This window comes from Rissa tridactyla, chromosome Z, assembly GCF_028500815.1.
Source record: "Rissa tridactyla isolate bRisTri1 chromosome Z, bRisTri1.patW.cur.20221130, whole genome shotgun sequence".
NCBI classification, from domain to species: domain Eukaryota; kingdom Metazoa; phylum Chordata; class Aves; order Charadriiformes; family Laridae; genus Rissa; species Rissa tridactyla.
In genome coordinates this window covers 25,385,789-25,413,421 of record NC_071497.1, presented here as the reverse complement: position 1 = coordinate 25,413,421, position 27,633 = coordinate 25,385,789, and the positions used below count along the sequence as shown (strand labels likewise).

General features: G+C 37.2%; 1 protein-coding gene across 9 annotated transcripts in view; it reads left to right on the top strand.

Moving 5' to 3' along the window:
- The window catches only part of FER (FER tyrosine kinase), a 174,647-nt gene that overhangs the window by 22,115 nt on the left and 124,899 nt on the right, over nt 1-27,633 (top strand). For 5 of the 9 annotated variants that reach the window (XR_008463672.1, XR_008463673.1, XM_054184659.1 and 2 more), the window contains exons 4-8: nt 1,388-1,561; nt 4,958-5,057; nt 22,493-22,676; nt 25,230-25,367; nt 26,316-26,435. Coding sequence is in view for 7 of the 9 variants with exons in the window: in XM_054184659.1 (XP_054040634.1) it covers nt 1,388-1,561; nt 4,958-5,057; nt 22,493-22,676; nt 25,230-25,367; nt 26,316-26,435 (716 nt within the window). In the remaining 2 variants the exon portion in view is untranslated. Of the gene's footprint in view, nt 1-1,387; nt 1,562-4,957; nt 5,058-6,748; nt 13,842-16,410; nt 18,059-22,492; nt 22,677-25,229; nt 25,368-25,589; nt 25,701-26,315; nt 26,436-27,633 lie in introns of those variants that run through there. The other 4 variants (XM_054184663.1, XM_054184666.1, XM_054184664.1 and 1 more) reach the window with 4 other exon arrangements.

The window sequence follows — 27,633 nt, the reverse complement described above, 5'->3', positions numbered from 1 at the left end:
TTATGAACTCCTCTGTAACCACGAGACTCGCTTCTCTCAGGCAGATATTTAATGATGTTTTTATCCTATGCAGCTTTACAATATGGCTTCTGATGTCATTTGGAAAGTGTTCTGTAATGAAGAGGTGAAACAGTTTTTAGCCATAGCTGAGAAGCTTTAGGCCTTGACCTTTTACAACACCACACTTTAAGCAGTCTGAGATAGCTCTGTGCCAGTCTGTGCGATGTTTACAAGCTAAAGGAAATGTTAATGTTGGTTTAATATATACAGGAGTTAACTGTCTTTTGTTTTCTTCTCCGGAATCCAGTTTGCGTTGCAGCATTGTCATGTAGGGATGGAAATATTATGTACGTATGTTTATATATGAGATGTAAGGAAAACCCAAAGCTACCAAACAAATTAATTTTCTAAGTTTTGATGATCTAAGGTGGATTTCTGTCTTTAGTAAGGGTAAGATAAAAACTAGTAAACCCAGCATGCTAGCTGCCTTCAAAACCTGATAATTGTATGGCATTGTAGCCATTCTGAAATTTTAGATATAGCATAGCATTCAATGTCAGGGAGTTATCTCAAAGGAATCCAATACTGTTCTCATCAACAAAGTGTGACAGGGATCTTTAGGGTAACAAATGCTTTTATTTGAACTGAACTTTTTTGTGTTTGTGGTGCATTGGAAGTCTCTCTGTTCACATTACAGTTCTTAATCAAAATTCAAAGCCACACACAGACATTGAGCTGTCCTGAAAACAGACTGACAGAATGGCCAAGGAAGTTATTAAAGTGAGGGTATGGAAAGACATTTGTTACTATGACAGATGTAGTAACACGACTGCTTGTGCCTTTTAACCTGTTAGCACCTTATGCTTTAATACTGGTGGCCTGACTCTGATGCTCTCAGTTACGTGAAGTAGCTGATGAGTGGTATGCTCTTAAACAGTAACCACTCAAATGAGTGTTACTGTGAGGTATTTAGACGAGGGCAGAGAAGTCAGCTTGAACACAATAATTGTGGCTGGGAAACAGCAGAACAAAAGACACGGGAACATGCTTGTCAGGGGTGTCAGGGATGTATTCCAAAAAAGGCTGTAAAACTTTCATTAGTGTTCAGAAGTGATAGGACAGTGCTGAAGGGTGAACATACAGTTTTGTATGTTTTATCTCTGGTGGGTTTTTTATGATTTTATCAGTAAGTTCAAGGCATGATTTTGCTGTAACAGGAAGAACTTTATTTTAGAAGATCTCAAGTGCATTTGGGTAAGTTTAAATTTTTTTTTTTACTGAATTGTTTTAAACAGTGATGCATCTTTTCACACCATTCATGTTCATTTTCTGGTTATTTGTAAGGCAGAATAAGTAAGTGCTTTTCTGTTCTCACTTTTTATTACAGTCTTGGTTGCTTGTGGTACAGCAAACAGAACAGCTGAGCAAAATAATGAAGACACATGCAGAGGATCTTAATTCTGGGCCTTTGCATAGGCTTACGATGATGATCAAAGATAAGCAGCAAGTTAAGAAGAGTTACGTAGGTGTTCATCAGCAAATTGAAGCAGAGATGTACAAGGTATTTTATTCAGTTGTGCTTTATAAATTTATTGTAGTTTTGTATGCTTAAAAAGTAATATATTGGGAATGGATTTTTTTAGTTCCTCTGTTTTTGTTTGTGCTATGGTGAAAGTAGTGATTTGTGATATGTAGAATATCTAGTTTAAATTCTAGTTATTTCCTCCACATTTTATTTCTCCTGCCAGCTGACAGAGCAGAGATGGAAAACTTTCTTCTATATGGATTTCTATGGGCAGATAGCACTGAAAATGCTTAATAGATGATTCTCTGTGACACTTCTGTATTGCATCTCTCTTCCTGTTCTTATTCCACTCTAGACATCCCTGGGACCAGGGCACCGAAAACTTTGTTAATAAATGCTCTTGACAGTCCAAACTGCTTTGAGTGGGGACGAGATTGTAGTCCCTATTCTAAAATATAAATCAAGTGTAAACCAAACATTAAGGCTGCCGATGGAGCTCAATGTGTCAGTTGTCCTGCATATGTTGAAAGCACTGTATCTAGTCAGTAAAGCTGACAGAAATCACAGTTTCATTCAGGTGCTCTGGGGGAAGTTTAACTGCAAATGTCAAAAAACAGATTGACAGTCTGAAAGTCTGCGGAGAGAAGGAAAAACATTGTTTCTTCTTTCTTCCAGTGGAGAATTTGAGATTTGGAGTAGTGTAATTAAAATATAACATCTGATTAATACAGTACAAATGCCATGGCCTGATGAGTCAAAGATTCTTGGGCTGATTATAAGAACATCAAACAAACATACTAAACATATATTAAGTTAAATATGTTGGCTGTGATAGGACTCCTTCCATAAGATGCTAGGATCTTGGCGTGTTCCCCAGCTGTTGACTATGGGGAGTACGTCCTTTTTGATGCCTGGTCAGTAGGGTGTTTTATCTGATAAAATTTCTAAGCCAAATAATCACTTATGCCACTTACGGATTGCTGCATCTGAAAACAGACAGGATGGAAGGAGAGGAAAAACTGGTAGCATATGTTAGAAATAATAGAGGTTAAATGTATAAAGAATTGGAGAAATGCATAAAGAAAGAAAGAAATGTAAGAAAGAGAGGTTAGATGAAAAAAGATGGATGGAGCTTCAGGTATATTTTTAAAAGAGACTATGCAAAATACGTTTTTTCTGTTAATAAGTTAATTCTAATAAAATCTCTAATAAAACTGTCTATTAAAATGTCTCTTTCAAAAAAATATGTTGCATATTGGGCACTGCCCAAATGATTAATTACAAAATGTATTCATTTTAATTAATTATGGACTGCATGGCCATGAAAATATTTTGTATCCTGATGAATAAGCTTGCATTGTTGTTTGTGTTTTTTTTTTTTTTTTTCCCCTTCCTGGTTTCCCTAAGAAACATTTGAATAGCATTCTGGTTACATATCATATGTTCTTTCATTGTTAGCTGACATTGTTTGTTCAAAGGTTTTGTGTCACTGGAGCACTTGCAGAATGGTTCCCAGAAATTCAGAATACTTCTCATGTTCGGTGGTATTATTTCTGCTTTTGTTACAAGCAGAAGCAAAATACCTATTGTTTCCCAGGACATTATCCAAATCTTGTGAAGATCGGTGTCTGTGCAGTTCATATCTTTAGGATATGCTGGCAAAAAAATGCATTTTCCTTTAGGTGAAATATGTATTTATCATCCCTTCTTATTCTAGACACCTCTATTCTGTGTAACCTTTTTGGTAAAACTCTTGAAGGACAGCGAAGTATCATGTCTTTTCCACAAATGTAGTAAAATTTGTATCTTTTAGATTTATTCCAGTTCCCATTAAGATATTGGATATTTTTTCTTTCTTTAAGAAATTTGGGGAAAAAAAAGTAGGATACCATGCTAGTTAGGTGGGCAAGATTTTTTGATGTAAAAACTGGATTTGAGGTAATCCTTGACCATCTTAGTTGCTTAGGTGTTATCTGGGGACAGAGATGCTCTTGGTTTTGGGTTTTTTTTTCCTGTGGGAAGAACACAGTCTAAGAATCAGTAAGATATATTTTGCAATTATTAAAAAAGTTTCTTAGTACTTTTGCCCTACCTTTTATTTTCCATTTTTCTGTAAGAAAAGCAGTTCCTTGTTATTTATGTCTTAATTGTGTTCACTACTCCCTAATTTCATCATTTTGTCCATTTCTCGTGTTGTCTTTATAATACAAGATTGTCATAAAGTTATTTTTTCCCGTATCACCTCTATTAGTCTATAATAACAACAGTTGTGAATATAATTTACAGTGTGTAGCAATATGAGATAAGAATATGGGACTGATGTGGAGAAAAGTTCCTGCCTTTGAATTAAATCTTTGCAGTTGGACCAGAAACAGAACTTACAGATAACACCTTGTTAGCTCTTTAAGGAATTCCATTAAGTTTCCAGATGTTGTTCTTGAAGATGAAAGTAGTGGTATCTGGGCCTTGCATCATGAAAAAAGGGAGAATTGTTAACTCCAGCCACCTTCTTGCCAGCTGCAAGAAGAACAGTTCTTCTGTAGAACGGACTTCCTCTTCTGCACGTTCAGTGAGGGGGGCACTTCCATTAAATTAAGTTCCTCTTCCACAATTTCCCATTGTGAGTGTATTTTTCTTTTTGTGAGTTTTTATTTTTCTATGTATGCCACCTTTTTGCTATTGTAGTGGCTGGTTTGTTACTAGCTTTGGTTTGCAAGTTCGTGATTTGTGATTATCTCTGAACAGTGCGCTAATTTTGTCACACAGTGAATGAAAGTTACGGTTAGAAGAGGCAATTTTATTTTAATTTTTTGACCAAAAATTTCATGTTCAGCAGAGCTTCTTCCGCTGCAAAAAGATTCTTCAGTGCTGTGTTCCACCGTAGTTTGGTTTTTTCATTGATTTTTTTTTTTTTTGTTTGGTTTCTTTTCCTTTTTAGGGATTTAAGTCTTACAACAGATAGATTGATTCTTACACAGTTGCTGTTTCTAAGCCGTGTGTATGAACTGTAATATTTGGAAATTCTTCTATCTCGCTTTCTTTTTTTTTTAGGTGCTGAAGGATTTCCTTCCTATGCGTAGAAGTTTTTCATATAGTATGCTTTATTAAGCATCTTTTTAGTGCTTTTTTGCCCTTGTCATTGAAATGGAATAGTGTTTGTGATTAGCTGGATTTACTAAACATATTTTTCATTACATTGATGTAGATGGTGATCTCTGTTTCGGGCTTCTTATTTTATTCCATGCATTTATTGATTTTCATTTTGTTACACTATGTAATATCCTATTAAGATTACCTCAAGTCAGTGGAAAGTGGTAACATCCTTATTTTGGAAAATAAATCCTGTTAATTCGCTTCCACTAATGCTATGAAATTTTTTTATATGTTGAGGATAAGTTTTTTTAATACTTTTATATTTCTGTTTTCTTAAAGGTCACAAAGACAGAACTAGAGAAACTAAAATCTAGCTATAGACAACTAATAAAAGAAGTAAATTCTGCCAAAGAAAAGTATAAAGAAGCTGTGGCTAAAGGTATGACTGACTTGTGTTAATTTCATCTATCTATTAATGCCTTTTTCAAACCTGCTAATACTCTTACATTGAAACAGGGTAATGTTTTTATTTTGAGCAACTCGATTACAGTATAAAAGCTCATATAGTACCTTAAGTAAGACAGGCTAATTGTCATCAGGTCTACTTGATGGTACTCTTGTTAAAAATCATAAAATAAAAGATAGCACTTTTAATATAAATGGTAATCCTTTTAAGTTCTTCTGTCATTTATTCAGTGGATGTATTTGAAATGTAAAATTGCTCAAATGAACTGTTAATAGTGATAAGTGGGTTACAATTCTGTCTCATCTACATTGTGGCTGCAGCCTCCTTGCATCCTGTGATGTGACCTATTATGGTTGCTGCAGTGGCCTCAGCATCAGCTTTTGACAGTTGGTGTAACCGATCTGACCTTTGTCAACCTTAAGCAAAAGAGGAAAAGAACTCATTTGCATGCTGAGATATTTTAAAGATTTTTTTTTTTTGGGAACGATATCCAAACTGCATGGATTTTGATTCCTGTTGAATTGTGCTAATGATTAGATAGAGAGACTTTGTTCTGTGATGTATTGAAGTATCTTGTTAATAATTGTTCTTATGTGCCTGAGTTTTTTTTCTTTCTTTAGAGAAAATTAATTGGATGGCAGTATATAAATATAATGCCAAGATCCATCTGTAAGTTTTTGTATGACTGCCTAAAATGACAATTACTGTGCTTTGTTCACTTGTACTATAATTCACGGTGCAATATAGTAGCTGTCAGTGCTGAGATAAAGATTGTTTCTTACCAGATTTTTCTAAAACTTGGAGTAGTAGCTGATAGGTGAATATAACAACAAAACATCAAGGGATAAGAGAGTGCTGAGCACTGTTTTGCATCAGCTTTTTCTTTTTTCTTTTAGTGCTGTTCATATTCACTTAAAAATGTAAATACATAGTCAGTTGTTTAATTGTGTTGATTTCCCTAGCTGTTTTCTACATATAACTTTGATTTGGTTACTTATTTTATCCCCAAGTAACTACTTAACATGGGAACATACGGTATGTAGTATGTTCTTTTTATCCAGTCTTCCTGTTATGGTTCTGATCATTCTCCTTTCCTGAAGCACCAAACTTTCCCGTTGAAATCAGAGTGGTTTTTCTTGTCAGCAGCTGTGATGTTTTGATGTGGTTCTGATTAACTGAATTAATATTTCTTTAGATAGACAGCAAACACAAGATGGTTTTAAGACACTTATTTCTCCTGTGGTTTTTCTTGACCTTCTCTTTCAGGCTTCCATTTAGTATTTGTCTTATTGCAATTTGTACTTAATTTCACTTTCCCTGACATCTTAAAGTAAATCTCTGTAAACAAACACTGACCTCCAGAAAAATGTTGCAGGTTTTTCTCCCCAAAATGGCGGAATTACTTCTCCCCTGTTGCACTCCAGGCCATGTTCTTGTTTACAAATACTACAGTTGTGTATCAACTGCGGGTCAGCTGAGCTCTGTGAATGTTTTTAAGCCATGGTATATTCATAGGGTTTCTGAGCCCTCAAGTTGTCAAACTGTTTGTGAGGAGAACAAGTTAGGGAAGTCTTAAAATTGTAGACTTGGTTCAGTAACTCATACTTATTAAAATTATGTCCTTTTAGGAAATACGGCTTTTGTTAATATACAAACTGGTTCAGTTTTTCAGGCTTTCAAGACTTATTGCAAACAAGGGAAGGAACAGTGCCTACCAGAACAGCGGGAGGGCATAACCAAGTATTGGAAATAAGCTGAAAAACATTTTGTTAAACAAAATAATGAAAATCTTTGGAGACCAGCTCTTGCAAGAGATCTGTTGAAAGAGCCAGTCCAGGTCCACCTCTGTAAAATGATGATCTCAACAGACTCTGTTCCTGTGTCAAACCAACTCTCCATCACAGTGCGTGGCCCCACCTTTCTGGAGCTGAAGGGGACAACTACTCCTTAGGCTACTACTTTGTCTTTGCCTCTGGGCTTCTGCAGTTACCTGTAAATTTGTGCATCACCTGTACAAGCTGGTTGATGTGGAAAGAATGCAAGTCACGCAAAGGAATGACTTAGAAATTTCTCTGTTTTGCAAGTGTAGTGACTTTGAAATTTACTGACTTTTATTTTATTTTGGAACAGCAAAGCCATCTTCTAGTGAGAGAGCCGCTAGTGAAAGAGGTACAAGCGATTCTCTAGTTTGGGAAGAGAATTGTTTCCCTGTTTTCTGGTTGAGTTCTTAAAAGTGATATTAAATTCTGGGCTGAACACACACAGTAGGAGCTTTTAACTGAAAAGGATAAAGCTTGGCAAAGTTATAAACAGTGGAAAGTGATCTTCTGTGGCAGTAGTTGTTTTTATGTTTTTCTGTGTTAACAAAGTATTCTAGGGTAAACTTGAATTACTATGTTAGACTTTCCACCAGCTGACAGGACAGTCACTTTAAATCAACATGTTGATGCCCTACTGCAGGGTTACAACTGTGTTAACTTGCTGAAAAGACTTAAGAGGACCTGTTGAAAGAGTAATAAGAATAAGGGGTAAGCGCTGAAGAATAATACTGGCTAGTTACAGGTTTTGTTCGTGTTAGGGAAATGGGAAGGCAGCTGGTGGGAATTTTTTGCATAGTTTCATTCTTTCTGAAGGGTGCAGAAGCTTCATTATGGGTGGCTTTGTGGTCTCCAGATCTGCAGAAGGATTAAAGTGTCTGAGATGCTGTCTCAGGAGCTGTTGTGGGGAGCCCTCTGCAAGCACTGCTTCTGCTTGGGCATCAGGGAGGCAGTGGGACAGTTGTGTTGCAGAGGATGCACCACTGAGCCTTGGCTGCCACTTGGTCCTTTGGCTGGATTGCTCTGCCCTGTTGGGGCCATCAGTATCTGCATGCCGTCTCAATCAGAAGTGACTGATTTATCTTGTTTGTTCTAGCACTTATCCCATTTAGTCATGTGTTGCTGCTCCTTTCTGGACCAGTGGCTCCATCACAAATGCATTCTGGTTGGTTGTTCTTGGGCATGGAGACCCCAAGTGTCAGGCAGTCTCGTTGGTGTTACTCAGTTGGTTGATAGTTTTTTGCCTTTTGTTCTAGTCCTTAATTATTATTTTTTTTTTTAATGCATGGTGAGAGAAAGCAAGCTGAGAAGGGTTAAAGTCATCAAGCTGAACTAGACCAGTGCCTCACTAATGAGGCATTCTTCATCAACTGGGATTATGGACAGATTGATTCCAATAGTTTCTTCTAGATTGGAAAGCTTTGTTAAAAAAAAAAAAGAAAAAGGTATGTACTGGGAACACACAGCATGTTCCTTTGCAAAATTGGGGCATTAGGGCATACTGGGGTCATTGGAGCAAAATATAAGATAAAGACTTACTAGATTGTTTTTCCATAATTAATTGGACAGCCCTCTGAAATCTTTTGGATGTGTGATATTGGGAAAAAATGGTGTACACTTCATACAACAGCAGTTCAAAATAACACTCACAGATTGCGTATAACTGTCAGCCTACAATGCTGTGCTGACATCAGTGATGCTGAGTTACACAGTAAATAGAGTGTGGCATGTTGATGTCGCTGTTGCAGGAAAACCTATCAAAACAAAATTTATGCTGAATGATAAAGACATTGTTTGGCTAAAGAAGAAGTCACAAAGCTTCTAGAAAGGTTTTGTAAATCATGGCTAAAAAACACAAAATGGAAACTATAGAACAGTTGTAGGTATTAAGTGTGATATCTCATTACAGTTTGAATCTCATTTGATTGGATCGGTAACTGCTTCCACTTAAATTTGCTATTTCCACACTTATTTTTGTTTTTGCGGTATTGTGCATCTTCGTTAAGTGTAGTTCAGCGTGTGTCTGTGGGGGTTTCTAATCTTTTAATCTTTGATTTTTTTTTTTGATTAAACACTAGTTATTGCTATATAAAAAAGTCTTAAATAAGGAAATGATAAGTAAATGAAATCATAAACAACAAATTGCTCTTTTTCTTACTTTAAAAAAACACTGAAAAACATTAATTCTTAACAATATAGCTTCTATTTTTGTGGTGATTTTGGTGTTAGTTTTTGATGGTTTGAGTGTGAAATAGCGGCTCTTATATGAGTTAATATTGCAAGTTGAAATAGAGCCACTGTAGCTTTGCGAGTTCATACTGGATTTTAATACAATATAATCCTTAGCAAAATTTACAGTTTTCATGTATATAGGTCTGTTGCAGGTCTTTATTGTATAGTTAATTACTGACTGAATGTAGAAACTATGTAGCAACATTGTTATGTGACAGAACGGATCTGAAGTAAACAGTAAAGGAAAAATGTATTGATTCTAAGTATTTAAATTCATTTTATGCTGCTATGGCAGCATAAGAAAATATTGTACCAGATTACTCTAGGTTGGCTTGTTTTCCCTGACAATGTTGTGATTTAGAGGAGACTAGAAATATTAACAGTACACCTAGCACATTATACAGCATTCCGTCTGCTGGAATAATGTTTTCAGATCCCTGCAGCTCTTGTGATTTAATACTTTGGAATTGATGTGACTTCTGTGGTACATACTGAAGTTGCACAACAGCATAAGCTATATCTATGATAAATGAGGAAGCTGTTGAAAAAGCTTTCATTAAATCAAATTATTGTCCTACTATTCTTCATAATAGCTGAGTAGCCAGAAAATACTTTTATTAGGTGGCTGGGGCATTCATTCTGAGATGCCTGTAAAATTGTGATTATACTAATATGTTTCCTGGTGGCATGGGTTGCCTTTAGTTGTTCCTGAGATCAGGGAAACTCCTAGTAGGGTATTTTTTGAGTTTATTTTTGACCTAAGTTCTCACATTGTTAAGATAAAACAAGTAACACTGGCCAAACTGGTCTGTCTTATTCGCAGATGTCAGCAGGGTGGATGAATTTCAAATCAGTACTCTGTTGTAAGTGTTTCAACTCACAGACACTACCAGTGCTGGCAAGGGCTAGGGTTGTTTCTGCCGTGTAAAATAAAGCTTCTAGAGCAAGAAACCCTGGTGAGTGCAGAGACAAGAGATCCTGGTGACTTCTTGTGGAATGTGGGACCAGCTTGGGCATGTTATTTCCACTCAACATGGACATGCAGCCCCAGGATGTGCTCTCCTCAATCCTCACAGACCAGCTCTCATAGATCTGAGAGAGTTTACTAGTGGTGCTTATTAGCTTAAAAATCTGGCAGCAGTTCAAAAGATTGCACTTTATTTTTTGCTATTTTTATACTATGTTATTTATCTTAACATTAAGTAAATAACTTTAGTGAATTAATTCTTAAGTCAGAAGTTTAGGTATTCTGTAAATTTGAAATCTCTAAGTATATACAAATAGTTTTTTCTCATTAGAAAACTATTTGTTATTTGCAGTCATTACTTTGTTAAATAAGATTTGGGAAAGACTTCTTACCCTCTTCTCAGAAGTAAGTTGAGTGGAGGGGGGAGTGGGTGATTTTATTTGTTGAAGAAACACATTAATGCAAGCCTCTTGCAAGACATAAAAGGAAAAAAGACCTTAAAGATTAAAAGCCAAAATACTATCTTCTTTCTGTCTAACTTTGTGATTTTGGTCTTGTGAAACCTGTGTTAATTAAGAGCACTGCATTTGTGTCTCTTCATTTGGAGGGTGGTGATAAGGCTGGTCACTCACTAAATTTCCAAGTTTGTTACCTGAGACAGAAGTAACAGCCAAAGCCATCATAGTTTATTTTCAGCAGCTTGTATAAAAAGTACTTTGTAGATCATTATAAATTATTTTTAAAGTCTCCTGACTTCTGGGCACAAGTATAAGTTGGGAGAGGAGCAGCTTGTGAGCAGCCCTGCAGAAAGGGATCTGGGGGTGCAGGTCAACAGCAGACTCAATAGGAGTCAGCAGTGTGCCCTGGCAGACAGCAGGGCAAACCGCATCCTGGGGTGCATCAAACACAGCATGGCCAGGGGGTCAAAAGAGGGGATTATACGACTGTGTTTGACGATGGTGCAGCCTCATCTGGAGTAATGTGTGCAGTTCTGGGCCCCAGAATGTAAGAAGGATGTGAAGGTCCTTGAATGTGTCCAGAGGAGGGCATCAAAGCTGGTGGAAGTGTTGGAAGGCATGTCCTGTGAGGAATGGCTAAGGACTTTGGGCTCGTCTAGTTTTGAGAAAAGGAGGCTGAGGGGCAAACTCATCAGTCTCTACAGCTTCCTGAGGAGGGGAGGTGAAGAGGGAGGTGCCGATCTCTTCTCCCTTGGGATCCAGTGACAGGACACCTGGGAATGGCTCAAAGCTGCATCAGGGGAGGTTTAGACTGGACTTCAGGAAACATTTCTTTACCGAGAGGGTGGTGAAACACTGGAACAGGCTTCCTAGAAGGGTGGTTGGTGCCCCAAGCCCATCAGTGTTTGAGGCATTTGGACAATGTCCTTAATAACGTGCTTTAGCTTTTGATCAGCCCTGAAGTGGTCAGGTGGCTGGACTAAATGATCATTGTACATCCCTTCCAATTGAAATTATTGTATTGTATTCTATTCTTAGGGAAGTGAAGCCGGGCTCAGCATGGGAAACAGAATGCTTCAAAGTTGTGTCACTGTAAAAGTAGTGTGACTGGTTGTTTTCTTGGGATCAATAAGAACTATCGTGTGAGGAAATAATTTTCATTATCACTTATGGTATTTTGATGTGCCTAGCATTATATGAAATACTGAGTTTAAACAGATCACTTGGGTCAGGAAGGTCCCAAAATCAGTTAAATGAGTAATATAGAATAATCAATTATAAAGAAAGTTGCACAAGCTGTCTTTCCTATTCGGTGATGAAGACTTGAAAAATTGAAGAAACTATGAAGAAAGGCTTACTAGAAGAAATGAAGAAATTATAGGGTTGCCGCCAAAAGCAGAGGGCCACAAATTTTTCTACAGAATTCACTGTATATTGTGTAACATAGACTCATAGAATTGTTAGGGTTGGAAGGGACCTTAAAGATCATGTAGTTCCAACCCCCCTGCCATGAGCAGGGACACCTCCCACTAGATCAGGTTGCTCAGAGCCCCGTCCAGCCTGGCCTTAAGGGGGGGCCCCCATCCAGGGATGGGGCTTCCACCATCTCTCTGGGCAACCTGTTCCAGTGTCTCACCACCCTCACGGTGAAGAACTTCTTCCTAACATCCAATCTGAATAGACCCATCCCTAGTTTTAATCTGTTCCCTCTAGTCTTACCATTACCCGATATCCTAATAAGTCCCTCACCAGCTTTCTTCTAGGCCCCCTTAAGATACTGGTAGGCCTCTATAAGGTCTCCTTGGAGCCTTCTTTTCTCCAGACTGTACAACCCCAACTCTCTCAGTCTGTCCTCATGGGAGAGGTGCTACAGCCCTCTGATCATCCTCGTGGCCCTTGTCTGGATATGTTCCAGCACGTCCACATCTTTCTTGTAGTAGGGGCTCCAGAACTGGACGCAGTACTCCAGGTGGGGTCTCATGAGAGTGGAGTAGAGGGGAAGAATCACCTCCCTCGACCTGATGGCCAAGCTTCTCCTGATGCAGCCCAGGATACGATTGGCTTTCTGGGCTGCTAGTGCACGCTGACGGCTCATGTTGAGCCTTTTGTCTGCCAGCATCCCCAAGTCCTTTTCTTCAGGGCTGCTCTCAAGCTGGTCACTGCCCAGCCTGTATCAGTGCTTGGGATTGCCCCGACCCAGATGGAGGACCTTGCACTTGGTCTTGTTGAACTTCATGAGGTTGGCATGGGCCCACCTTTCCAGCCTGTCAAGGTCCCTCTGGGTGGCATCCCTTCCCTCCAGCGTGTCAGCGACCCCACACAGCTTGGTGTTGTCGGCAAACTTGCTGAGGGTGCACTCTTTGCCACTGTCCATGTCGCTGATGAAGATGTTAAACAAGCCCAGTCCCAGTACTGATCCTTGAGGGACTCCGCTTGTCACTGGCCTCCACTTGGTCATGGACCCATTGACAGCCACTCTTTGGGTGCGGCTGTCAAGCCAGTTCTTTATTCACTGAATTGTCAATCCATGAAACCCGTATTTTATTAGCTTGGAGACCAGGATGTCATGTGGGACAGTGTCAAAGGCAAAAGATTTGCTTAGGTCCAGGTAAATGACGTCGGTTGCTCTCCCCTTGTCTATTGATGTTGTGACCTTCTCATAGAAGGCCACTAGGTTTGTCAGGCACGATTTGCCCTTGATGAAGCCATGTCGATTGTACCCAATCACCTCTTCGTTATTCTTCTGCCTCAGCAGTGCCTCCAGGAGGATCTGCTCCATAATCTTACTAGGCACGGAGGTGAGACTGACTGGCCTATAGTTCCCTGGTCCATCCTTCTTTCCCTTTTTGAAAATGGGGATTATGTTTCCCCTTTTCCAGTCAGTGGGGACCTCACCAGACTGCCATGACTTTTGGAATATCATAGAGAGCAGTTTAGCAACCTCATCCGCCAGTTCCCTCAGTACCTGTGGGTGTATCCCATCAGATCCCATGGACTTGTACACTTTCAGGTTCATCAGATAGTCACTAACCTGATCTTCACTTACAGTGGGAATATTCTTCATTACATATTCTTCACATATTCACAACACATTCTTAAGTATTGGGAATCAATCACCCTGAATATACAGTTACATAGGTTTGATATATCACTGTAAGGGTAGTCTTTTTTTCTGTCATAGCTAGTTTTTAAAATTATTTTATTTGCTTTAATTTAAGAAGTTCTTAGTCCTTACCAAAATTGACTTAAGGAAAAGATCATGCCACTGGTATTTCCACCTACCAGTCTGTGGAAGCAGATTTTAGTCAAGCTGTAGGATTCTTTAATTTAAAAATATTTTATTGCTTTAAAAAAATATTTTTAGAAGAAGACTTATTTGAAAGCCTTGGTCATCTCATTCATGAGTATAAAGAAATGTGTTCAGTAGAATAATGCAAACAAATAATATAAAGGATTACTCTTTTCCGCAGAATGGAAAAATACTCTGTGAAAATGTGTGTCTCCAGACTTGAAATAAATAAGGAAGTGACTATATGGGAGGTTTGTTATTGATAAACAAATGTGGAAATAGCAATTTAGAAAATATTCAGAAACTACCTCTGTTATTGAAAATTCTGAAAAATATGTAGATGAGAAGATAAATGCAGGTCTGGGAAATTATTTGAAAAGTGCTATCACAAACATTGGGAAGTGTCTAATAGATCACCATATGCATTGACAGCTTTATACTTTAGTGCTGATATTTACAAAAATAAAAGATTCTAGAGCAAACCAGGGACAAAATGTTTTTTCTGTCTGAAACATTACCGTACACTGAAGAATTGTGTATTTTCTCAGAGGAAGATTGTTGCTTCATTCAAAAAAGAAAAAAAAAAAAAGAAAAAGCCCTGACACTTCCCTCTTTTTTACATTTTTAAATTTTCTGAAATCATATGTTGTGATACTCTTGTGAGGTTGTAATACAGAAAATTATGATGACTCTGTAGCCAAGCTTCTTGGCTTTTCCTCAGACTTGTCTGTCCTCTCTTTAATCCTAACCTATAAACTCTCCATCACCTCCTCATCCCCAGGCCGAGCTCCATGCGCTTCAGCTGCCCTCTCACATAAAGAGCAACTCCCTCTCCTCATCTTCCTGACTTGTCTTTCCCCAAGAGCCTGTGTCTCTCCATTGCAGCACTTCAGTCGTGGGAGCCACCCCACCATGCCTCCACGATCCTGACAAGTTCATAGCCCTGCAATGAACTGCACACTCATCTCTATCTAACTCATCGTTTGTTCCCCGTGCTGCATGCAGTAGTATACAGACACTTAAAACATGGCACGCCAGCGTGTTGAGTTCCTGGAGAGGATTTGGGAAGATTTTACCAATGGTGCCTTGTAGGAGGCAAGGTACTAGGCAAGGCCCACATGCAGGTACTAGAGGTGACCCCACGCAGGCCACATTTTGTTGACTTCTCAATCCCTTCCCATCACACCACCCCGTGCCCTTTGCTCAGCAATCTTATCCATTGCTCCCTCAGGACTGCAGGTCAACCTCTCCCTCCCTGGTCATTCCTAGTTTAAAGCCCTCCTAATGAGGTCAGCCATCCTGTTGGTGAAAATTGTTTTACTCTGCTTGGTAACGTGCTTCTGATCTCCTAAGCAGATGGTGGCCTGCAAACAGGATCCCATGGTTGTAGAACCCAAACCCCTGTTGCCAACACCACCTCCACGGCTACTTACTGACTTGTATTGTCAGTGCCCTCCTCGCACCCTTTCCCCTCACTGGCAGGATTGAGGAGGACACCACTTGGGCCCCCATGCCCTTCACGGCTGCCCGCAGAGCTCTGTGGTCACGTTTGATACTGTCCATGTTTCCCCTGGCAGTATCATTGGTGGCCACATTTAGTATAACATTGCCTCTGCTGTTTTTCCCTATGTTTACCCATGCCCACAGATTTGGGTGGATTTGCTTTTTGCACTTCCTGAAGTACAGAGGCAGTTATGTGAGTTCTTGATATATCTTCTTGTCCTCCAAGTTTCTCTGGGATTGTTATCCATAGTTTTATTTATGTATAAAGATTTTCTTCCCCACTATTATTCATGTATAGACCTTCAAGTTTTCCTTCTAATTTTCACTTTGTTTGTCCTGTAATTCTGCTGCTTTTCTATTTCCACGGTTCTAGCATGTTTAAGGCTTCTCACTGTGTTTCTATTGGGGGTATATAACCCTCTATTATCATGTCAGGTGTGTCTCTACATGCTTTTGAAACTAAATTAAATTAATTGTCAAAAACTGGACTTGTGTAATAAAATTATATTCCCCTTTGTCAAATGGACATTATCTACATTAGTGTTTCTTCATGGGACAGCGTTTACTGTGCACTGAAGCCAAAGGTCATGTTTCAGTGCCAGGAGCTATAAATCCAGAAAGTTAATTAAGCTAAGCCTTTACAATGATCTCCATTGCCTCATTTACGAACACTTTGTCATCACTTTTGAATGGCTAAAGGTCAGACCTATTGGTGTCACTGAAGTTCCCAAGAGTTAGGGTCAGAGGGCAGTCCTTCTTGAAATACCATAAATTGGACTCCAGACAGACTTTTTCTGAGATTTATGAAAACTGGACAAGAAATTCTAATTGTAGACATCCCAAAATGTACCTAACTCTGACAGATTTATGTTGTTTTCATAAACTATTTAGTATTTCCATTATGCCTCCTCAAAAAGCAATTATGAAACTTATTGTCTTTTAAGAGCAAACACTTAAAGATGCAAAAATTTGAGAGAGCAGCTCAGGTATGAATATGTGTTTAGATGTTGATGAGTTTTTATTCTTTAATATTTTTTTTTCTCCTTTCCTGTCCTCAAAGGTCCCAAAGGAACAAGTCAAATAAGAACAAAGCCAATTTAAGAACAAATAGCTCAATAACTGATACTTCAAGGAGATCTTCTATGCAGTTTTTCTTACTGTTGTTGCAAAGCAACACTGAGAAGAAAAAGTGCAGTCTTTCTGTAGAGTTGGATGTCACTGGTGTAGGTTTTTGTTCGAGCTGAAAGGCTGATTTGTTACATTTGCAATGAAGCAGAAGTTCAGGGCTTATGGTAGTGTGTATCCATTGAAGTATAGTGTCGAGCTTTTTTTGCTAGCAGCTGATCTGCAACGTAGACTTAAAGAAATAATTTCTTACTGCATTCAGTTTTGGGATTCTTTGTGACATCTTTCTGTAGTTAATCAATCCAAAATGTTCCTGTTTGAGCTTTTCATTTTCAGGGCAAAGCTTTGTATTTCATATTGTTCGAACCTGAGATTTTCACTGTATGCTGTTTCTCTTTGAAAAGAATAGATCTTTAAGAAAATAATTTTGACTTGCCCATAAGATTTAGCTGTAACTAAAGCACCTTCATTGGATTTTTTTGTGGCAGAAACAACAACAATAGCTGTAAGCCTCAGCCATTAGTTTAACCTATGCTATCGTGAAGCTTCATTTGAAATCTCAACAGCTAAGCTTGTACCAAGTCTTGACTTAAGTCTGAAATATCACAATACAGGTAACCTTCAGGAGGTGGATCTTTGTCCTATGTGAATTAGTGGGTGCTTTACACTGTACCCCAGAGAGTCAGAATTTTGCTGTTTGAATAAAGTGTCAAAATCTATAATGCAAAGTTGAAGACCTCTCAAGTGTTAAATTTTATTGAAATCAGTGAAAACTAAATGTAGCGAACGTATAAGAGAATAGGAGCCTTGACTTATAATTTTTGACCAATAAAGAAAGTTGTAAGGGGGTAAAAACCTGAGCTCTTCAGTGTAATTATTTCTTTTTAATCCAAAATATGTGTGAAAATTTTCTGTATCTGCAATACTTGTTTTCTGAAAGTCAGTTTGAGGCATTTGCACTGTACATTGATGCTTATTTAAAAAAAGACTAAGTGAACACTGTGAGCTGAAATTTTTCTCAGTCGGTCTCAGTCCTGTCCAGTTTCCATTCTTCCATTCTAGGTGAATATTAGGCTACAAGAGACTAATAGTTACAATTGTAAGAAGTTTGGAATAGCAAATCTGCCTTTTTAATAGAAATTACCCTAAAACATTTTTTCTGGATGGCTCTGTTATACTGTATGTATTAAAATCTTAAAGGAGGTTTTATTAGAAAATGAAATATTTGACTCTCTAGAATGTTTTAAAAAGAACAGCAGGCTTTTCTTTGCAAATGTCAAACTTTCATAATTGAATTTTGCAAGCTTCATAATACTGTTTATGGCATGACATATTGTATACACAGTCAGTTTCTATAAACATTAAACAGCTTTGTCAACAACTGATGGCAGTAGAATTATAATTAGATCTATTTATGAAATTCATTATACAGATAAAGAAAATTGGATGTTTTCCTGTGTGCTAATTGACATGTAGAACAACTGTGTACTCTGCCTCACTGCATTTTGCTGCTTTAAAAAATAAATTACAATATGGAAATAATTCTGTAGCTGTGTTTCTCGTATTAATTATAGGTCCAAAGGCTGTATTTAAAAGTTGAGTGTATATGATAATTTGATTTATTTTGCAATTAGTTGAGGTGGTCTGCTGAGGAATACTGTATAGCCAAGCAATTTAGTACTCAAGGCAGATGGGAAAATGGGATAGTTGTAGCCATTAATGAGGTTTCTGAAAGAGAGATAGTATTGATAAGTCTCTAGTTATGTAGTTGTGATCATTTTTAGTGTAAATTTTCAGTTTAGTTTAACTGTTGAAGGCTGTTTGTTGTGGTTCATAGATGAGAAGCCTGTATTGATGTTACATTGTGTAATTTGACATACGCTGATTTTTGGTAAGCTGAAAGATGATAGGGGATGTATTTCAAAGACATGTATGGACAATTTGTAGGTTTTAAGATCTTAAACTATGACATATGGAGGTAATTTTGGATTATGTAATCTAGGGCGTGCTTGAATAGAAGTGGCCAAACATACAATAAACCCAAGAAATAATCCAGCATTTCTTCCTCAGCTATCACCTTGTCTCCCTCTTCCTGTTTCCCTGGCCAGGGTATCTCCCAAGGAAATGGGCCAGGACAAGCATAATTTAGTGCTTCCAGCTCTGACTTTCAGCTGCCTAGCCCTCTCCTCTTTCGTCCGGTCCCTATACCATAACTACTACTCGACTTCTTCCCCTCCAAACCCTCTTCAGTCACCTTCCATTGTTTCCCCATGTTCATATGCCTCTTATTCTCCAGAAAGACCTTGTGTATATGTCTTGGTCTGCAGACAGCCAGGTTGACACTGTAGCCTACTGTATTTGGAAACTGAGTGTGTATGATACTTTGATTTGTTCTGAAATTAGTTGAGGTGTTCTGCTAAGGAATAATGTCTGTAGAGGTGAAATTTAGTCCTCAAGCCAGGTGAAAAAATGGGATTGTATACCGTCCCATTATATCAGTACACTGGTGTCAGACATGCCCGTGTTTGGTGGTATCTAATTTCTGTGATGTTATTCTGAGCGTGATGTGTTGCGTTGGGTTTTTTTGGTTTGGTTTTCTTTTTTTTTTTCCCCTCCAAATGGTCTATTTTAAATTTAGAAATAAGTAATACAATGTTTTTATGTTTTGGGGAAATAAAAAAATTACTCTTCCCATGAAACATGAGTTTTGATTGTTTGCCAAAGACAAAACCTGTTACCGCTGGCAGAAGTTTTAGAGTTGCGATTGTTGTCTCTCCAAAACAGTTTTACAGAAATTTCTAAAGTGGATGGTTTCATTCATACTTAAATGAAAAATACTTCTCTGGTTGACAACTCTGGAGATGTGTTTTGTCTTTGCTGTGCAGATTAACTTTGCTCCTTTAGCTGAACTATAGTGCAAGAAATCTGTTCCTCCCAGGTATAAAGTTAGGTCAGTAGTTAGATTGTTTTCAATTAAATGACAGACATAATATCCTTTTGAAGTATTTTTATTACTCTGTGTTTAAAATGTAGCTGACAGTGGTAAGGTAGCAAGTGTTCTCAGCTTCATGGTAGTGTTACCTAGGGAGTTCCTGAGTCAGAAGTGCTGTCTCTCTTAGTTCTTAGTAGCTGTTCAGGGTTTTTTCTATCTGTGCATGTCCATTCACTATTAAACCGTATAAGCTTTTCATACTTACAATAACTTTGACCAACAGACTGCAGGTTAGCTACATGCTAGAGGAAGAAGAATGTCCTTTGTTTTTAAAAAGGTACATACAATTTCCATATAATGCCTTACAGTTGTTACATTGAAAGAGGTTGGGAGGATCTGTTAACTGTGTGTCCCCTCTCACATGTTGCTCCTCAGTCTCCTTGTGCTTCAGGTGTCCTCATTTTAGTCATTCTTTCTGGATTCCTTGTGTTTCCTACCATTCAGTGCTTGATGCCCTCCTCTAAACCTTTTTCATTTTGAATATGCCCTCCTTGAGGTAAAAGAACTGCATACTGTTTTATGTGGATGTAATCAGTGGCATAATAACACTGTCTGGTCCTTTGCTAAATAACATCTTATCTGATGCTGCTGATCACTGAGTTAACATTTCCATTGATCTTTCTGTACTAACCCCAAGGTCTCGTTCCTGAGTGCATTCAGTAAGCTTACAACGGATTACGAAGTTTGACTACTTTTTCCCCATGCGCATCTCTATAAGTATTCATACTATAATTTAACATTTTGTAATTGAACCAATACATCCGAAGGGTTTTTTTTCCAGTTCTTCACATCCCTGTTTGCTTCCTTCAGACAGCGTCTTCATTATCTTTGTGACCTCATATATCAGGACCCAACTGATATTCCTGGTGCACTCCACAGAGTGCCTGCTTCCTCCGGTAGAAACTGATCATAATATTTCAGCTAATACTTTCTCAGGTTGCTTTAAAGTTACAAAGCTAAACACCATCCAGTCCTCATAATTTATTCTTATTTAATTTCTTCTCTAACCTCTTCTTCTGACATCTCAGAAGAGAGAGATTCCTTTGTGTGTTCCTCATATGATGCAAGTTCAGCTTTTCAGGGTCTGTTCTCAAGCCTCTGTTCTGCCATTTAGCTATGAACGCTTCCGTTTCCTTTTTTCTCAACTATTTGCAATAGGTGGTAGAAATGTTAAAATCCAGTCTTTTTTATTGCTTAAATTATTTTAAGATTATAAGACATGCAGCAGTCTTAATGAAATTGGTTTAGTTAGTGTATGTTTATCTGTGCAGGTAATTGTGAATCTGCACTTGATAATTGCAGATACAGGATTCATTTAAAATGCCTTTAGTTCCTGAAAAAGTAATGAGACAATTCATAAATGTGAAGAAGATAACAAGGATATGAGTAAGGGCTTACATGTCTCAGTAAGGTATCATGTCAAAATAATCTCGTATCCTTTTATGACAAGGGCAATGCACGATCAAGTTGAAAGTGTTGTAGTAGAGAAGCAAAACTTTGCATAAAACTGCTTAGAGAAGGGTTGTTAATGAGGTCCTGTCAAATAATGTGTCCTATGAGATGTTGCAGGATATGTGTTGAGATTACGTTTGGGTGGTATTTCACTGTTTCATTACTTTGTTTCAGAGTTTGTTTATTAAATTCCCAAGCATCATTATGCCTTGAAGGGATTGAAAGTGCCCTGGAGGGCAGCTGTGGAGGTAAAAATAATTTGATGAACTGAGAAATGATTCTCAAAAAGATAGCGTTACTTGACAGGATCAGATGTCAAAGCAAAAGTAATCAGTGATGCCATATTTATATGGTATTCAAGCAAGACACTTTTTGTTTCTTTATTTTTTTTATGAGCTAGAAGTATCTAGAATGTAAAGTTGTTCTTTGGCTTTGAGCCTTGACTGAAGTTGCACTTGTGTAAGATTGTGAACCAGTCAACTGCAAAAAGACAACAGGACTTAAAAGAGAAGACCTGTAGGTCCGTTAGTATGAAGTTTAGAGGGTTGGTCAGAGGAGGAGAGTATGTAATCTAATGTATAAGATATGGATTGCAGAGGATGGTAGAATCTACTTTTCATACCCATGGCGCATACAAAGTAAATAAGGGTTTAAATTAAAGCAATAAAAATTGACATTGGAGAGTGAAGGGGCAGGGAGGTGGGGGAATGCTTTCAGCTACTATAGCATGATACCTGAATGATACTAAGAAGTTGCAAAGTTGTCTGTCATTGAGGACCTTAGGAAAATCCTAAAAACATATGCCATATATTTGTGCAATTACTGTGGCAAAGAATAGAATAGGTGACCTCTTGAAGTACCTTGTAGCTCTCAGGTTCAGCACTGAACTGGTATTGTCAGGATGAACTTGAGAACTTCTAGTCTCTACTAGTGTAGACCTGAGATTGTAGAGCCAACCACCTGATCGTGATGGCGAGAGTGATAAGGAAATGTTAAATTGTAAGTAGAGAAGATGCCCATTTTGGACAGGGGTGACAGTGTGCGAGTTCAGCTACTTTTATGTAGACTGCACCATTGCTTTCTTGGGATGATATGTAGCAATAGAATTTTTGCTTGCAATAAATGACAGATTTTTAATGAATTATGAATCTGACCTAGTAGGACATCTCTTACTTTCTTCATTAAAAATGTTTATTTGCTCTGAGGTAAATAAAAGATTAGCTTTGTGATATTCATGTGTAAGACTTTTGTTCTTTATTCTTCAGTTATATTATTTTTATACCTGTGTAGGCAATGTTTTTCAGATACTTTAGATAAAGAATTTTCACATTTCTTCTCAAAGAAAATATAGCAGTTTTTTTCTTACTTAGTCTTTTAGTTAGAAACCCAAGACATTTGGTCGTACTAAAGACCTGAAAACAGTCAGATCTTACCTTCTTCATAGAAGTACGTTGAAAAGACTACTGTTGAAAAAGGTGCAAGCTTATCATAAATCTAGTAGATTTATGTCATCTACAAGTTTGTATACTTTCAAATCACCATGTGCATTTTTCTTTTTTTTTTTTTTTCTTAGGAAAGGAGACTGAGAAAGCCAAAGATCGGTGTGACAAAGCCACTATGAAGCTTCATATGTTGCATAATCAGTATGTATTGGCACTGAAAGGAGCACAGTTACATCAGCACCAGTATTATGATACTACGCTTCCTCTGTTGCTTGATTCACTACAGAAGATGCAAGAAGAAATGATTAAAGCCCTGTAAGATGTATTTTTATATATTTGTAATTTGTGGAATTTTATATATGTAGTATTTTAATTAATTTATAGAATTATTTAAAGATAATAAACTGTGATTAATTGATTGTATATAAAGGGATAATGAAAAAAGATATTTTCATCTTTCAATTGACAATAATTCTGCATAGAAAAGTCTATCCAAATAATGCAGACAGTGGTTTTGAGTGGTTACTTAAACATTCTAGCAAGACACCGTCTTCTCATAAACTTTAAAATCTTACAGATTAACTGCAGTGTTTATAGCTGAGCTCACACTTTATCCGTCAGCTGGTATACTATGAGAAGTTCTTTGCCTCTCTGGTAGACTTACTGTTATGAAATTCCAACAGCAACCGAGTTGGTTTAAACTGTTTGGCTATCTTGAAAGTCATTGTGGAGGATGGCCACGCAGATGCATTGTTAATCATATGTGGGGGAGAAGTAGCAGGATCATACAAACCTGATCTCACTGTAAGGAATTCAGCTTTAAAAATGCGGTTACCTTTTTCCTGAAAGATTATTTTTTACATCATTACAGAAGGTGTGCAAATGGGTGATCTCTGAGAACAGATAGTGAGGACTTTAAGCCCTCTTTTCTGGTTTGTAACCACCACGCCGCCTCTTTGTCTTTCCTGAAAAATGGGAGCTGGTAGGGAGTCTATTCTGTAGGTCTTTTTCTGGAGTGTTATTTAAATCACTTGGCCTAAAAGAAAGGGCAGTTGCTTTTTTTTGGTAGGTATTGTTCATTTAGATGTGAGGCACTCTTCTTTAACTAACCTTTTCTGAAGTCTACATTCTTGTCTACCTTGACTTCAGCACATAGGAAGTAAGGGAGAGTTGGGGATTTCACACTTTGCATGCTTGTGTGGTACAGACACCATTAACTGCCCTATGCAGTATCATATTAATTCCTTTGATTCTGGTGCAGGTATGAAAGTGAAATAGACCTTTGTAGTAGGCTCTGTACAGCCTTTTAATCTTAATTTTATATGTAAAATCACAGCAAAAGACTACAGTTAAATTTGTTTGCTGTCAGGGGATTTCTCAAAATTGTGAGATGTGATAATTCTCTAAAGAATTTTATGACGGAACAAGAACCACTCGAACCCACTCACCTTTGCTATGTCTGGAGTAAAAAGCTGTAAAAAATATTTTTGTCACTACATAGACATTTTTTGTGAGATCTGAATGTAATTCTGAATGTAAGAAAATTACTGTAATTAATGTAATCTGAATGTAAAAAAATTACTCCTTTCTAGTATCTTTGCTGTACAAGAAGAGGTGGTGATTTCAGGTGTAGAGCTTGGTGTGGCCATCTGTGTGAAATATACTTCCTTAATAATCCTGATTTTGCAGATGAATTAGTTCGGTAAACCTGAAGTAGACTAACATTGCCAAAGATTTGTTTTTTTTCCTGTAATTGACATACATTCCCTTTCTCTTCAGTATGGCGTTGCTGTAGTTGACATTGGCCTATCTTTTTGTCACACTCTTTGAACTATTTTCTGGTGTGTTGTGCACAGGCAGTGCAAGATTTAATGCCTTCTCTTGTCTGTTTTGTGCTCAGAAAAAGTATTCAAAAATCCAGTCACTTCTTTCACAGAGTAAACATAACTTGAGATCTTATCCATGAAAAATGTGTTGATACTTTTTTCTCTGCATGTTCCTCTGGGCTGGCCAAAATTCATCAGTATTTTAAGAAGGCTCACCATACTTCAGAGCCTGGCAAGCTAACAACTTTGTCAAAGATAAATGTAAACTAGGAAATGATTATGAGGGTTCATTTATGGAAAGCTGGAAGTTAAAGAGAATAGGAGGGTGTTCTGAGTATGTGTTACTGGATGCTACTAAGAGTAGTGGCACAATATCGCCTATTCTTTTACCATACCCCGTTCCGGTTTTTCCCACTCTCGGAAGCAGGTTAAGACAACGCTGGGCGGCTTGTAGTTTCTTGTAGGAACTTTTTGCTTGATTTTTGTTTCTTCTTGTAAATATATGCTAACTTGTGATTTATGATTGTTTTTGTCTGAATGGCAAATCATAAAAAAAAATGTATGAAAGATGATAGTTAAAACAATAAAGAAACACAGTTTTTAAGGGAAATGCACGCTATTTTGTGACTGGTTTTGCCTTATGCCAGATCGTATTTATTTTGTCAGTCAGAACATGATAAGCTTTACTGTAGGTCATGCTTTACCAAGCATGGTTAAGTCCTTTGTGAAGAGGAGTGTCATCAATAAGCTGTATACATTCCTTTTCCTTGTGATTTCTACAGTTTTTAGTGTATGTAGATGCACTGAAATCAATACAAGGAACATGGTCTTAGAGACTTCTCACTCACTCATAGCCAATCTGTAAAGAAAAGGCCACAGTTGATCTGTTATTTCTTTGAGTAATATATTGTCTTATTTTTTCCCTTTTTAGCCAGTTGCAACAAGCATTTGTAGAAACAGCAAATTGAAAGTTTGAAGCATCTTCAATGCCATCTATGCCTTCAGTGCCATGTTATACACTAGAATTTTTTTTCCTCTCTAGAAAAGGAATCTTGGATGAGTATAGCCAGATCACCAGTCTTGTAACAGAAGAGATTGTGAATGTCCATAAAGAGATCCAGACCTCGGTTGAACAGATAGATCCTAACTCTGAGTATAATGACTTCATAGATACTCACAGGTATGTATACGTTTTCATCTTGGTGTGCATGTTGATGTTTCATTTTTGAGAAAACCCTGAATTAAACTGCAACACTGCTTAAGAGATCAGAGTTGTATTTGTTTCTGTTTCGTTCCTTTTACATTGTTGCTTGTAAAGCTTTATCCTAGTTTGAAAATTGTTCTACTTGCATGTACAGAAAGCTGTCTGAAGGTCACGTTTTTAACCTGACTTTTTCTTTAGCCATCCATCTCTTTGGCTCTAGAAAAACAAAATTCCAGTTTCTGTTACTACACGTGAAGAGCCGTAAATTTGGTACTGACAGCAGACTATACATGACAGTCCAGATTCAACGTGAGTTAATTCACTGTGTATTTGGATGCAGCTTGCATTCTGGGCTAACTAAGTTTTTTGGCTTTATTTCTCTTATTGTCCAAATTCTAGTTTAAAGTGAATTCTAGGTAACTGTACTCTGCAGTTATTGCAGGTTACACAGTAGCTGAGACTACAGAGTACGCAGATAATGCAAGAAAATTTTTGACTTTAAAAATAAACTCTATTTGCTATGTACTGAACTGTTACTTTGTATTAGTATATGCAGAAATAGTCCTATGACTTCTTGCATTATCTTTTTTGTTGTTATGTGCAAATTGGTAATTGTCATGTGCAGGTTTATAGCAGGATCAGCTAAGAGTGGACCCATTCACATTGATACCCCTTGAGAACCCTGGTTACGCTGTGGTCTTGATTCAAAGAATTGTATGCCAGTTTGTCATCTGGTATGATTTTAAGACTATGTTCTTCAAAGGAAAAAGAATATGTATCCAGTTGCTACCTTTTCTTTTATTTCACGTGTAATTTTAACTATATTTTAGTTATTAAAATAATTCAAAACATAATTATTTGCTTTATGATTTACTCACAGATACATGTTAATTTTGAAAATGTAACATTTATTTACTAAATTAGGTCGTCAGAAGTAGTTGAACAAGAAATAGAGTTTGATACATCTTTACTAGAAGAAAATGAAAACCTTCAAGCTAATGAGATCATGTGGAATAATCTAACAGCAGAAAGTTTACAAGTAACGTAAGTCTTTCTTTTCAAACCTTTCATCCTTTGGAAATGCTGTTATACATTGTATGTAGGCTCACTCAGATCAGCACATAGCTGTGTCCTCGTTTTTAAGGTCCAGTTTCTAAAAATGATACTTTCACGCTATGGACTCTTTCCCATGCTAGTTTTATTGTTCCTTTGCACAAAATATTCCTCCCCAGTCTCTCTAAAAACTTGCCAACACTTTCAATGTATGTTCGTCTCCTTGCCAGTTAATCTGTACAGTGCCTCAAATCCATCATGAATCCTTCTTGGGAACATACAGTTTCATCTTCTCAAAAGTGTTTCCAAATTCAGTACTCTAGGAAAAATACTTAAATCTTTTGATGAAACCAGTGAGTACAGTCATGTAGTCAGTGATTTAAATTGCCATGCAGAAAATTTTCATGAATATATTTATTTCACTTGTTTTGTGTTTGCTTTCGTTTTCCAAAGTAAATTCTTATTCATTATTATAACCTTTAAAATACGTTAACTTACTAACACAGATGTAGCTGTTGTATTGCATTTCGTGGAGCTTTTAGCTATTCAGGGTGATAAACTACCTCTCTAGGTGTTTTTTTAATATATTGCCTAGTTAAATCTTTTTATTACTTTTACCAACTTCACCTTTAATCACTTGTTACTGGGGAACAAATCTCCTGCTGAGGTTATTATGTTCTTATTATATTATCAGCCTCAGCTTTTGACATAAAATGTTCCAATGCAGTCACTTGTGAGATTGCAATTCTTAATTGTACATTTAATTTTTTTATATTGATCATAGCAATTTAAAGTGGAAAATTCCGAATTTCATTCGTTGATGATGTTTTTGTTTTCTCTACTGTATTTCAGTCCATGTTTGACTTACTTGAAGTATTTTTTTTGCTTTAGAAAGCAAAACTGATAAAAATAAGGTATCAATGCTGTGTTGTGGGGTTTTTTTAAGTTTTCTAAAAATTTTCATCTGCTTAATAAAACCATGATACTTACTTCTTGTAGGTTTTTCTCAAAACCAAAATCAAAGTGAGTCCTAATAGCAGTGAAGTATTTCAAATATAAATGCATTGCAATATCTTCTGCATATTATTCTAATCCCTGTGTTTTCTCAACATGACAGAATCTCTGAATTTTATTTATTCATTTTCAAGGTCATTAATCATTCTCTCTTTTTTCCTGTGCAATCTGATTA